The sequence below is a fragment of the Scatophagus argus genome, chromosome 6, assembly GCF_020382885.2.
Source record: "Scatophagus argus isolate fScaArg1 chromosome 6, fScaArg1.pri, whole genome shotgun sequence".
Lineage (NCBI taxonomy): Eukaryota > Metazoa > Chordata > Actinopteri > Scatophagidae > Scatophagus > Scatophagus argus.
Genome location: NC_058498.1, coordinates 4,140,396 through 4,153,522, shown reverse-complemented (window position 1 = coordinate 4,153,522; position 13,127 = coordinate 4,140,396). Strand labels below are relative to the sequence as shown.

At 44.2% G+C, this 13,127-nt stretch overlaps 2 protein-coding genes and 1 long non-coding RNA gene across 8 annotated transcripts; 2 read left to right on the top strand and 1 right to left on the bottom strand.

Moving 5' to 3' along the window:
* Nucleotides 1-587: 587 nt before the first annotated feature.
* On the bottom strand, nucleotides 588-6,408 carry kng1 (kininogen 1). Of its 6 annotated transcripts, XM_046391378.1 has the most exons (11): nucleotides 6,212-6,408; nucleotides 6,123-6,128; nucleotides 5,910-6,009; nucleotides 5,535-5,681; nucleotides 4,757-4,870; nucleotides 4,504-4,579; nucleotides 2,969-3,138; nucleotides 2,770-2,880; nucleotides 2,601-2,696; nucleotides 1,095-1,397; nucleotides 588-917 (listed from the first exon to the last, which is right to left on the bottom strand). In XM_046391378.1, exons 3-11 carry the CDS (start codon nucleotides 5,973-5,975, stop codon nucleotides 906-908), a joined length of 1,095 nt encoding a protein of 364 aa, XP_046247334.1. In that variant the 5' UTR covers nucleotides 5,976-6,009; nucleotides 6,123-6,128; nucleotides 6,212-6,408; the 3' UTR covers nucleotides 588-905. The 6 variants fall into 6 exon arrangements, with proteins under 6 accessions (XP_046247334.1, XP_046247331.1, XP_046247335.1 ...); XM_046391375.1 differs by having other exon boundaries at nucleotides 588-1,397; XM_046391379.1 differs by lacking the exon at nucleotides 6,123-6,128 and having other exon boundaries at nucleotides 588-1,397; nucleotides 6,208-6,408.
* On the top strand, nucleotides 1,343-1,910 carry LOC124060426. Its single transcript, XR_006843571.1, has 2 exons — nucleotides 1,343-1,480; nucleotides 1,678-1,910. It is a non-coding gene; the product is annotated as an uncharacterized LOC124060426 (long non-coding RNA).
* A 1,417-nt stretch (nucleotides 6,409-7,825) lies between the features above and the next one.
* Nucleotides 7,826-12,898, top strand: LOC124060425 (lysosome-associated membrane glycoprotein 3). The gene is made up of 7 exons (XM_046391381.1): nucleotides 7,826-8,144; nucleotides 9,569-9,679; nucleotides 10,303-10,385; nucleotides 10,620-10,745; nucleotides 11,229-11,301; nucleotides 11,416-11,586; nucleotides 12,368-12,898. The coding sequence occupies exons 1-7, from the start codon at nucleotides 7,952-7,954 to the stop codon at nucleotides 12,505-12,507; spliced, it is 897 nt and encodes a 298-aa protein (XP_046247337.1). The 5' UTR covers nucleotides 7,826-7,951; the 3' UTR covers nucleotides 12,508-12,898.
* The last annotated feature ends 229 nt before the right edge of the window (nucleotides 12,899-13,127 follow it).

Here is a 13,127-nt window from a genome sequence, read left to right as displayed (position 1 = left end):
CTCTGAGCTTCATCTTCTCTGTGTCTCTAATACATTTCCAACATGCCGAGCTGTCAGATCTGTGCTATGGATGAATGTACAACGGGCCAACGTGGTGTTTCTCACAGCCTGTCTGCATGACGTTTGGGTAAACATGAATAATCTTCTTCTTCTTGCTACATCTTCATAGATTGATGCCTTAAGTTTGCTCCCTGTAGGAACATTTTAAAGGACAAAGTTCTTCCTCCCACGTTTTTATTTATAAACGTCCGTTGTGTTACATTTTGGTCACAGAGAAAAGGTTTGTTCCCTGACTTGACTGACTGGTCATCTGAGTGTTCTGTGAAGATGTACAAATAAATTTGTTAAACATTTCCCCGGCTGTGTTTGCTCTCGCACTGTCCTCTCTAACGGAAGGCCTCTTCACAAAATCTTTCTTTATTTAATCCTCTAATGTGTGATCGATCAAAAGCACCGAACGTGTGTTTGTTCAGGCAGGTCATGGGGCACCCAGCGTGAGCTCTGTATCCTCTGATAAAACGGACCTGAATGAAGTAGGTGATCACAGGGATGAACTGCGTTTATATTCACAACATGAAGCCAGCACATTGAGCAGAGTTTTTGTTTATTTTCTTGCAGATTTTTTTCATCTAAGAATGACAGGTTTCCAAAGTACTTTTATCCATTTCTCACATTTGTAATAAATGGACAGCGAGGGTGCTTACTCACTCACTACTTTGACTTACTCAATGGAAACTGACCAGCGTTAGTGCTATGATAACAGTACAGAGCTCTGTCATGGCTTCCTTTCTTCACTCCTGTGCTTTTTTTAGGAATTGCAGGGCCTCAAAATTGTTTTGGTTATTTTTTTTTTGCCTAAACTGCTTATATTATGAACTGAACTCTTTTTTTATTCAGATTTGAAACTATAAAAGCCATTTTTCAAGTTGTTCCTTCCCAAACTCCCTCCAATCCAATCCAGTGTGACAGAGGAATAGTCTGCAAAATAAACAAAATCTACTGGGGGGAGCATGACAAGTGAAATGATTTCGAATATAACTGTGGTTTCCTTTAGAAAAAACTTATGCCAGCAGGTCTTTATCACTGAAGCCCCCGTCTGCTGAAGGCTGTGGGGAGGCTGCCTCTGCGGAGGCCTTCGTGGGAGCCTCAGGCACCACATCATTGGTTGAACTGAAGGGTTTCCAGGGCTTGGACGGGCAGTGGAAGGCGTCGTGAACCACGACGTCTGCAGCCGAGGACACGTCAGGGGAGGCGGACGGTTTGGAGGCTGTGGTGACCTCCTCAGATGATTCTTCTTTGGCTGATGGCTTGTTGGCGGGCGGAGAATTGGGGGGTTGCACTTGAAACAGGAAGTTCCTGAGTGGAGACCAGCCAGGAGGACGACGCCTGGAGAACAGCTGACGAAGAAAATACAACATGTGGATGGATGGGCAGATAAATGAGGCATCCATGACAGTTATGTCATCAAGACCTGTGATAGGTGCATCATGTTGAATTACTCAGAGTTGAACTTTCAGCGTGTCTGCTTTTGGTGAGAACAAAAATTGAATGTCTAACATGTAAGTTTCTAGCATTTTAGCCAGTAAAAGTCATTCAAACCACCCTCACTCTTTAATTTTTAGCTATATATTATTGTATAGTGTGATAAATAGTTAAGTTGTATTTTTTTCCTTTCAGCGGCACTGAGGTCAGCGGAGGAGGTCCATGATAGGAAAATCAACCAGCTCATAAAGTTAAAAACTGCTGATGAAGTTGACTTGGGGATATAAAAATAAAAACCAGCCAAAATAAAAGAGAATACTGGACTTGTCAGATGGTCAAATGAATGATAATGTTGCTCGCTCTATGTTTACATAGTCGTATGTCCCCACTGTAGGCTTGTCAGATGAGCTCTCCTGCCCCCTGGTGGCCAAAAACAAATCAACAGTTGCAGCTTTAAAGATATAATATGTAGTAGTTTCACATCACTAAAATCGACAAGACCTTTGATTTATACTTTGTTGAGGTGTGTGGATCCCAAACGTTTCTGTGCATTTCTTCTTGTCACCTGTTGCTCAAACTTCTGTGAGAGAGTGAGGATGGAAGTCGGTGAACGCAACTAAACTGACTAGAACTTTCAAACATCACCTCGTCTGTGAACATTTCTCTGCCTGAGTCACGCCACGTTAATTTTCACTGGCGGTCGTGATCGTTTAACAATGAAGACACCAACTCCCATGACCCCACACTATGTACATGTTTTGGGTTCAGAGACCCCTAGTGGCAGAAACTGCATACTGCACGTAAAGTGAATTTTGCTTTCGCTAAACCCTCAAGCGACTGTTATCCAATCAGAGGGCTGAAGCTGCCTCAGTCAGGACTTGAACAGCATCTGGCCTCAGATGCTACTCGTCAAGTAAGTAAAACTTTATTTATAAATTACTTTTCAGAACCAGAGTTAGAAAGAGCCCCGCCGGCACAAATTACAATAAGTGCAACTGAATAAATAATTACAATAAAACACAACAAACAAAAAGTAGAAGTCTGAGGAAGAGTAAGAACAGAGCAGAGTAAGGAAACATCCGAGTCATAAATTAGAGTTTAGACATTAATGCTCTCACCATGGGCAGTGGCCCTTTTTCACACTCCATCTGGGCCTGAGGGGGCTCGAGTCTCCACGGTGCTACGTCCACTGTCGAGTTACAGTGGGCGTACTCCTGCACACGTAAACACACAAATCAGCCTCTAAAAGATCATACGATGTCAGATGTGTTTTGTTTTCATGTTTACCGGGTTCTCTTGGTCGGGGACACACAGCTCGTTGAGGTCTGTGTGTTCGGCCTTGGCGCAGGTGGTTCTCCTCATATCAAATCTCATCTTGAATCTGAAGCCTGCGACCACCTACAGGGACAGACAGACAAAGCAGTCAAAGTAGAGACACCTGACACTCCCTCCCACTTGCTCTCTCCTTATATCACCTGGGGTCTACCTGTCTGGTGGCGTGGCCCACGCTGTGGAGGGTATACAGGTGAGTCGAGTCGGAGATGGAGTTATACTTGGAGATGGAGACAGAAAGGGGACCCTTCAGGTCCTCCGAGTTCTCATCAATCTCCTCCGGGCAGCCCAAACACTGAGCTTTCTCTGGAACAACGTAATCATCTGGAGATAAAGATCGAGAAAAGAATGAAGCAGAGATAAAGGGAACGAGAAGACGAGATGCTTTGTGACTTGCTGCGTCCTTATTTCATGCAGGAAAATCACTAAATCAATTGATGGCTTTAGGGAACTTTGGCCCTCGTTTCCCATCTCTACTACCTCATGATACTGTTAATTTTTCAGTTCGGATGAAAGTACTTTCTATTAAGAAATAAACGTAAACAAGCAGCACTTTTAAGTTAACTCTAATAAATGAGGTTGAAACCATGAGGATCAAATCAGTGAATGAAAATTATATTTAAATAAAATTTTCTGTTCACCTAACCTGCTTAGACGCCACAGGTTTCCAACCACACGACTTTTGTTCCTTTAAGCTCAAAGGGGCAAACGCAGCTTTAAATTTATTTTCTAGCTTGAGCCTTAGAAAGTTGCAAAACATTTGTGGAAAAACATTGAATCTATTTACAATAGGCTGACAGTGAGCTGCTTAGACAAACAGATTAAAGTCTAGACTGTCACTGCCTTTTATGGTGTCATAAGTTCATATTGTGCTCTCCTGTCTGCTGATCGTGTTGATATATTACGCCATCGGCCTCCTCTGGACGCCCTGCGCCCACCACTGCACGTTTTTCTCAGTGACTCATTTATTGATGTGAAATATTTTCACATATATAAGAAAACTCTCCATAAATAATCAAATTATGCTTTTCGTAGTCCTTCTGTGGGACTGTTTCACACAGCAGAAAACATGAAACAAAGCAAAAAGCTTCATCTTCTATTCAGACTTTCTGTGCTTTTAGCAATAGTTTTTTCACTCTCTTAAATGAGGAGATTGATGCCACTCTCATGTCTGTACAGCAGCCAGCTTAGCTTGGAAAGACAAAACAAACAAACAAACAAACAGCTCACCTGCTAATTAACATGTTATAACACATTTATTTAATCCTTACAAAAGTGTGAAAAATGTGTAGTTTTACTGGAGGTTATGTGCCTGACTGGGCAACAGTTTCCACACAACAAGTAAACACTCCAGGAACTCACGACCACGCGTGAAACCACAACTTCCTGTCCAAAGCTACACTTCAGTTTTCATCTGAATTAAACAAGATGTCATGTTTTAATTGGTGAGCCTTAAAGACACTAGTTGGCAGATGCTGGGTAGAGCCAGGCTAGCTGTCCTCCCTCTGTTTCCCAGTCTTTATGCTAAGCTAAGCTAACTGGCTCCTGGCTCCAGCTTCATAGCTGTCCTACGGACACGAGAGTGGCTTCAGTCTTCTCGTCAGACTCCCTACAAGAAAGTAACTAAGCGTATTTCCCAAAAATATTGAACTATTTCTCAGAGAAAAGCGCTCCACTGCACTTTCTCACCGAGCAGACAGTCCACCTGTCTCGTGTCGGCCTCGGTCTCCGTCATGTGGACTGTGGCGTTGCATGAGATCGCATTCTGGAGGAGGAACGGGACAGAAGATGTCGGGATTACAATCTGTGTGATCAAAACTGTAGAACTGAGACCTGCCATGTGTCACAGCGTCTGCAGCTTCGTTTAAGATGACGCATCTGCACGAGAGCATGTGTTCATCGTGGACACGAGCGGCGGACACTTCCAGCGCGTCATCTTTACCATGCGTGTAGGCAGGTAGTCGCAGTCTGTCCAGGATTTGTTGCTCCCAGCTGCGCAGTCGCTCCTCCTGCTGGTGAACTGCAGGGAGTACACCGTGTCCGAGCCGGACTCTGACTGCACACACACACACACACACACACACGTGGTCAGCGTGTACCGGAGGTCAAAGTGTCTGAACATGTTTTCCAGCGTTTCTTGGTAATCATCCAACAGTTTTAGTTCCTCTTTTCTCATCACCTACCAGTTTCAGCTCTGAAATGTGACGTATGTGTCAGATGTGTTCATCTCTGATCTACATATCGATATTAATTGGCACACTACATTTACACCATTTCGGATGGAAATGTACTTTTTACACACCACATCTGCACACAAACTCAAACTGTTATTGTTTCTGTGTGCTCTCCACAACTGCATGCAAACACACACACACACACAGTGTGTTCTTCAGGCCTGTGTTTGTGTGTGAGGATAACAACTGAGTGGGAAAAATCATTTCCTCCAATGAAAAAGCTTTTTTTTCTCTTTTTCTTGCTGATTTGTAGTGGTTATTTGACCTTAATAAGCTCCTCGTGTAACGCGCTGAAAAGCGGCACTGAGACGGATTTAAAGCTGCAGTTATAAGAGCGGCAGTTCATCACAGACGCCTGTCTGCGCAGCTCGGTGCTGGTGTCTGCGCAGCTCGGTGCTGGTGCCTGCGCAGCCGCGCTCGCGCTGTGCGCTGACACACGCTCAGGTGAGCGCGCTGACAGCCACAGCCTGTTTACGGTCACTGTACCTTACTGGCTGTTAGTATCTGAAAGAGGGCCAGCTTGTTTCCGCTGCTCAGCCGCTCGTTGAACTTGTGCACAGCGCTGGCGGCGGCCTTCTCCACAGCCGGGTCATCGCAGAAGACCAGGACGTCGGACTGGACCTCCGCTGCCTCCTGGGGGAGCGGAACCATAACACAAACAGTAAGAGGAGGAAGCGCCTTTTATCTCCTCACATTATTATTTCCGCTCTTTTACTTCGCTAAAGTCAAGTGCAGGACTTCTACTTGTAATGAGGTATTTTTACATCATTGCAGTATACGACTTTTACTTAAGCAGAGGAGCTGAATACTTCTGTAACCCCCCGCAGCCCGACGGTTCACGTGTTCTCCGGTTCTGCTCACCTGGCCGAAGACCGCGCTGTGGAGGCACAGCAGGCCCAGCACACACAGCCCCAGTCTGCTCCTCATCGTCCGATCCTGATGGATGCTTGGCTCTGCTCTGCTACAGCGGAAAGAAAACAGCAAATCTCACAGCAGCCGAACAGCACTTTCAGCCATCACTGATAGATACACACGTGTTTCATGTCCAAATAACTCCAGTCTTGAATTTCTTACTTGTGGCTGGGGACAAAAAACAATTTTTGACACTTTCCAATCAAACTGGGCGATTCTATAACCGGAAGACTTTGTGTTCCTGTACCTACAGTTTCTGCAGGTGGAGGCCTGCTGTCGCTCCTGCCGCGCTTGAAGAGGAAACAAAAAGTGGACGCCGATGCACGCGGGGATGGACGAGTGGCTCGAGTTCTCCTGAAACCGGAGGTGGGAATCCTGAGAAAGATGATGACACACTGATAGACACAGAGGACAGGAGGGCAGGAGAGGAGAGGGCGGACACACACACACGCACACACACACACACACACTGATGCTCAAAACGCTCAGTCGGTAAAAGGAGAGTAAATGTTTGCTCTTTTGTTTGCCCTCCTACCTGCTGAGTCAATACAACAGTCAGTATCAGAGAGAGAGAGAGAGAGGAGAGCGTGAAGGGAGATGTGTTCGCCTCCTGCATGATGGACAGAACACACACACACACACACACACACACACACACACTCACACACTCACTCACACTCACAAATTAAACCTCACAGAGTAAAGCTGCTGATTTGCACTGACTGGATGGTACAAAAAATTCCCTGACTGTACTACTCTCTCTCTCTCTCTGTGTGTGTGCTCTCTCTCTCTCTCTCTATGTGTGTGTGTGTGTGTGTGTGTGTGTGTGTAAGCTCTGTGTGTTTTGTGTGTTTTAACTGGTACTTTGTCCCTGTCGACCTTTGGCCTATACCACTCTGATTTCCCCACTGCTGCTCTGTGGAATGAGGTGACACATGCCCGTCTGTCACTCCCCACGCAGAGGCTCCACTCAGACTTGGCGTTTGCTTTGTCCGAGTGTAATTAGGATCACACCAAGTTCATTAAGGAACAGCAAGGTCCACTAGTCCGTCAGCCGATGTTACATGTGAGGAACCGCTTTGGCGCCATCACGTGCAGCTCTGCAGTGATGGTGCAAGTCCTTACGTTTGTTTTTAAGGCTGTAAGATATAAGAATTAAATCTACATGAGAGCAGATTTAAAGGAGCATAATTCTGCCCTCTTGTGGTTTCACCAAGAAATTGTGCTGTTAGGCTGCAAGTGCAAACCCTACAAACCAACGCTTCACAGCATGTGAGTCGAGTTCACTCTGAAGGAAGACGTAACTTATTTGACACATTCAGAAATGCGAAAACAAATCAAGTGGGAAAAAGAAGAAGAGGATCAATGCAGCTCTCATATCTTTCTGCTATCATATAAATAAATAAAACACACCAGAAGAACTGCCTTCCCCAAAACAAACAAACAACCAAACACTTTGGAGCTTTCATGGGCACAGGCTTCACATCACTTTTTTCTTTTAAACCCCCCTCCCATAATTTCAGATTTTCGGACGGGTTGAGTATACAGCATATTGCAGATACAAACACACTCAGGGTGTGTGCACACAGCAGCAAGTGAGAACAAACATCACCATCGGCCACCCAACACAAACGCTGACACTCTTCCTCTTTTGGTTTTGCTGTGACTTTTCTGCCACCATTCGAGTGGTCCTGGAAATCACACATCTGGTGCTCTTAGAGACGGACCCGACCCTGTCCCCTGTCCTGTCCCTGTCTGCCTCCTCGTGTGTCTTCATCTTTAAGCGTGACCCTCGGCAGAGCGTCAGCACCCTCTGTTCTCTGCTCTGAGGTCGGTATCTTGATGCCCTACATTTCTCTTGCTCGTCTTGTAAAGATGGTGGGCTGCGTGGGGGGGGGGGGGCTCCGTGATTCAGAGGCTCCACGCTCACCATCAGAGCTGAGAAAGCAGCGGTCTCTCACCCGCCTCCTGTGACACTGCACTTCCTCTGCATGGTTTGTCGAGGCGTTAAGGTGTTCAACAGTTTCAAAGTTACAAGCCAAACCACAGCTGCAGCGCTCACACTCGGCTCGACGTCCATCCAGCTCTTATTCCACTCTGTTCTACGCTTTTCTTCACTAACTATGACGCTAAGCGGCCACCTAAGCGGATGGTCACTCTTCCTTCTGGCTGCTGTTATTCCAGGTAAGTTACATGACAGTTCAGATCTCATTTCAGCCTCACATACTGGACTCTTGCTAGACTCTTGCTTCTTGTATTTTCGCTGTGCCTCAAAGGGGAATAGTGAACCAAGCAGCATTTCTGTCCCAAAAGTGAAACACATTTCTGATCTGGATCATGAAAAGATCAAAAGTGTGAACACATTTTCAGTTTGAGCTCCCACACCAAGATGTCACAGATGTTTAAATGTTTTATAAAGTACCCCATTCTGAACCTGGTCATTTCAAATGGCTATTTATGTTTAATAGCTTGAAATGAAACGGTGGTCCTCATAATGTGGTGTTAACTCCTGCTCAAAGAGAGCTGTTGCTTTCTTACTTTCACGGCGTGAGAGTTGTGTGTCATCAGGGCAGCCGCTCTGGTTTCCTCTCAGTGGTCCCACACTTTTCTGTCTGTCTCAGCCTGCAGTCAAGGTTTTCATTGTGGTACAGCACCTGCTGAGGTTTACTGCAGCTCTAGTTTTCAGGTTGTGTTTTATTACGTGCCAGTGTTAAATTACTGTAATTGTGACTCTTTGGTGGGATTGCTTTAAACAGTAGAACAGGGTTAAGAAGGTCTCATTTTTATTAAATAATGACATGTCCCAAGAATCCATTTTTTTCAGTTGCTTTCTTGTTTTGTAAACATTTGTCTTTCCAAGATTGCGTCCTCCAGGGGACCCAGACGTGCGCTGGGTGCCGACCAGCTGCACATAATTTTATTAATTATAAACTTTTATAGGACTTGGGGCTCTGATGGCGATGAAATCTGATGAAGCTGAGTTTTGTACTATAAAGCAAAAGTTTAGCCTCCAAATCCACCCTGCTGGTACACATAAACTGTGTTTAAATTAAAAAGAACCGACGAATATCCAGCGGTAAAGATTTATCAGAATCAGAATCAGAATCAGCTTTATTTGCCAAGTATGTGTGACCATACAAGGAATTTGACTCCGGATTTTCTCTGTCCTGTGCACCATACAAAATACAAAATAGCAATAATAATAATAAAATGAAGAATAAAATATTTACAAGAAAGGGAATATATATACCGTATATATATATATATATATATATACATGTAGTGCAAACAGTGGAATGAGGTAGTGCAAACAGTGTGATGGTTCACACAATGGCAGGTGGTTTACGGGGAGATCAGGGAGACAGCCTGGGGGAAGAAACTGTTTTTGTGTCTGGTGGTCTTGGCATACAGAGCTCTGTAACGCCTACCAGAGGGAAGCAGATCAAATAGTTTGTGTGCAGGGTGTGAGGGGTTTGCAGTGATGCTTCCTACCCGTTTTTTGACCCTGGACTGGTATAAGTCCTGGATGGAGGGCAGGTCTGTGCAGGTTATTGGTGCAGGTTATTGGTTTAAGAGTGATAAGAGTGGCACATCTCTTCCTCCACCAGGTGTCCACCTCCAGAGAAACGACAGCTCGGTCCAGCCCGACTCTGAGCTGACCTCTCGGGTCCAGATCTACCGGCCCATCTTGCAGCCCTCTGAGTCCGTTCCTCCCATAGGTACCCACCAACACGAGACCAGATTCATTACAAACAAACAAACAGAAGAAGCAGCAGCTTCTGTAGCTCATCTGTTGTGATGGAATCAAGCAGCATGAAAACAGATGAAACATGAAGATGATTCATTTTTGTGTTTACATTTTGTGTGTATATAAAAACTCAACCTAGCATAGCATTTACACACAATGTGATGTAAGAAACATCTTGTGGACATAAAAACTGTGGGATACAATATAAAATGTGTTTTTCTGCAAATAATCACGAACTACTTTGGGTTTTTGTATGTGTGACACGCACTAACAAAGTCAGCATCACATACACGCAGTGCAAAGCCGCACACCTACAACATTACAAGCACATGAAGCTGGTTGTATTGCTGTGGGACAGTACATTTATTATCTTCAGCACAGTTAGTTTTCAGTAGACTCAACTGGGTTTTCAGTTCAGTTTTACAGTAAAAGATTAACTGAGAAGAAAGAAAGTGAAACAGAAAAAAGATTTTGTTGGCTTAAACAGCACAAACTCACGGTGAAAGTGACAAAATACAATATTTACAAGGTACAATATAAAGTAAAATAAAATAACACAATTGTGTCCAATGTGTGTGTGTGTTTCGTGCACAGGGACCTACATGCTGAAAACTATTGCTGGGAAACCCTGCATCAAAGCCACGATGGGAGTCGTGTACATCATCAAGGAGAAGGAGGTCAGAGGCTGCGACCTGCTCAGCACTCTGTGTGTGTGTGCGCGCGCGTGTGTGTGTGTTTTCTAATATTTCAGCACTTTTTGCAGAGCGTGTGTGTTTGTGTCAGCATCTTTCTGTGAAGTGTTACACGTCGGTTTCTCTGTTCAAACGACCATCAGCTCTTTTTGTCGTACTCTCATATACAAGTGACGAGTCATGCTTTTGGGCTCATGGTTCTCTCCTGCGTGCCTGCAGAAGACCTGGTACTTCAGCTTGGACCCGTCCAGGGTCAGGACCACCGGTTACTGTGGAAAACAAGTTGCTGTTCTCTGCCTCACCCTGCCAGCCAACGCTGCCAGTCTGCAGTTCGCCTTCAGGAAGGTAGAAAACACGTTTAACGCCAAAACTCTTTAAATCCTCTTTATGAGGAGTCTACATGTTCTCTCACAGTCCGAATGTCTCTGAAGTACTGAAGTGCAGTACAAGTACAGCTTAAATCAAGTACAGTGTTTCCATTTGGACATTTTAAATTGGCATTGTTATGATAAGATGAAGGATTAAATCTTCCTTCAAAGGCTGAGGAAATTATCCCCCTTCTTGTCACATATTCACACGGAGAAGACTGTCAGACATGTGCAGTTCAATGCCCTGGGAAAAAATCAGAAATGCAACCATTTTGACAGTGACAGAGATGAGACATGGAGGCTTTTTTGTTCCACTGCTTTCAACAGTTCAGATCATCACACGAGGCAACAATTTACCTTGAAGAACTAACTTTTTGCTCTTTATGATCTTTTCCTCACGGCGTTTACTCACTTGGGCAAAGGTTGAGTATCATTTCTGAACCTTTAGTTTTCTCCACAGGAAAAGAAGAGTTTCTTCGTCACAAAGCTGATCGCTCATATGTCCCCCCAGCCTGTCTGCCGAGGATGTGAAAGTAAGACCACGCAGAAAGACACAGAGAGGACAGATAACATACAGCTGCTATTTCTGATCTGGAACAATAACCTGCAAACACACACAATCTCACCGTCTCGCGTCTTCCTCTCAGACAAGACGTATTCAGGTTTGTTGGACCATGACAAGCTGTTCAAGGCCGCTGAGGGACAGAGCTTCACGTGCAAATCTGAGAGTCTGTTTCTGATGTCGTCCGAGCTGCGGATCAAGCTGGTCCCCCTGAAGATGCAGGCCTTCACTCTGCCTAAAGGACAGTATGGAAAAGGTGCTCATTTGGTGAATTAAGGCTGCTCCACAAACTTAGATGAGTGTAGGAGGTTTTATCCTGCTCTAGTAAGTGTACTTAGTTATACTCCATCACTGGTGAAAACACACAGGCAGACTTGTTCATGCATTAAAATACGTGCACTTTGCGTAAGCCTCAGTGTGGAAGTTTGGCCTTGTTTTCTACAGCTGGGTCAGCTTACACTCTTGCTTTTAACAAAAACTCAATGATAGCACAAGTTTTGAGAAACTTACTGCTCTGTTTAGCCTCAACAGAGTCCAGTAGGGCAATCAAACTCAATTTCCAAAAGCAGGAAGCTATAAAACAGCAGTTGCAATCAGTGATTTCTGTCAGGGTTTATTGTCTTCATTTCTCTCAGACATCTGAGCCACAAGCAGGAAGTTGGGTCAGATAAGATGTGACGGAGAGCCCGACTGGTGACCCCGTTTTAGTCCATCTGTGATGATATGATGAGATTTTTGGGAATGGGACATGAGTTTTGAAAGTGCAATAATCTGTCCCATTGGACTGCATTCAAGCCAACAGTGAGGAACTGCTGCAGGACAGCAAGTCTCCTGAAACTAAAGCAAAAGGTTTGGAGATGCTGTGCACCAACAGTAACACAGTGTGCAAACTGTCCCAGAAGCATTTCATATTCTGTATAAACAGGTTTTCCTCATATTTCTGCTTAAATCAAGCTCCGTATTGCTCTTAAAATATCAAGAACTTCCCATTTAAAGCTGCATTTTGCTCTCCTCCTCCTCCTCCTCTCATGTTTCAGAGGTGGAGTGTTGGGCCGACTTCAACAAGCGACTTATTCCCATCATCATCGGCGCCGTAGTGGTGGGTCTCCTCCTCATTGCCGGGCTGAGCTACCTGTTAGTCAGGGAACGCCGCACGCAAGGATACGACAGGCTTTGAACGCCGCATGAAACCGGACGGAGGTTTCCTGCAGCCCTGAGAATATCTCACACTCCAGATGACAAGTTCTCACAAATGCTCTCTTTAACCTGAATTTTTGCTCCTGTGACTCTGCTAATATTCTTACTATAAATGCAATCAGTGTTGTTAATTTATTTATTTGACCAATATTTCTTTGATTTAAAACTCCCTTCCCTTCTCTTCCCTCTTCAAACTACTGAATTGACTACCTGATTTACTTTTTTTGCATTTTGCTTCATGTTCATTTTGGATTCACTGTACTTTTCCTTTTCCAGTTGTAATACTCTGGTTTGTTGCATATTCAACAGTTATTTAAAAAAAGGAAGTGGGCTGAAAATTTTGTGCATAAAAAATAAAGCAGAGTGTTATTTAATGTGATTTATTATAATGTAAGTCTTGTATATAAATGTCAGTGAATGAGCCATTTATCAGATCAGATTATGAGATCAGTTTTATTATTATTTTTTTTTTTCAAGTTTAGCAGCTTCATCACAGTTTATTAGTCAGTTTTGCTTGCCTGCAGCATGATAGCTACATTAAAAAAATAAGATTTTTTTTTAATGAAAATATATTTTATTTTTTAAGTCAACTCAAAAAAT

Bases quoted from the DNA above. Each gene is read 5' to 3' on its own strand.
- kng1 (XM_046391379.1), bottom strand. From the start codon at position 5,975: ATGAGGAGCAGACTGGGGCTGTGTGTGCTGGGCCTGCTGTGCCTCCAC. The intron at 4,580-4,756 runs GTAAAGATGACG...TTCCTCCTCCAG, and splicing joins ACTACCTGCCTACACGCATG to AATGCGATCTCATGCAACGC. The intron at 2,881-2,968 runs GTAGACCCCAGG...CTGTCCCTGTAG, and splicing joins TGGGCCACGCCACCAGACAG to GTGGTCGCAGGCTTCAGATT.
- LOC124060425 (XM_046391381.1), top strand. From the start codon at position 7,952: ATGGTTTGTCGAGGCGTTAAGGTGTTCAACAGTTTCAAAGTTACAAGC. The intron at 11,302-11,415 runs GTAAGACCACGC...TCTTCCTCTCAG, and splicing joins TGTCTGCCGAGGATGTGAAA to ACAAGACGTATTCAGGTTTG. The intron at 11,587-12,367 runs GTGCTCATTTGG...CTCATGTTTCAG, and splicing joins TAAAGGACAGTATGGAAAAG to AGGTGGAGTGTTGGGCCGAC.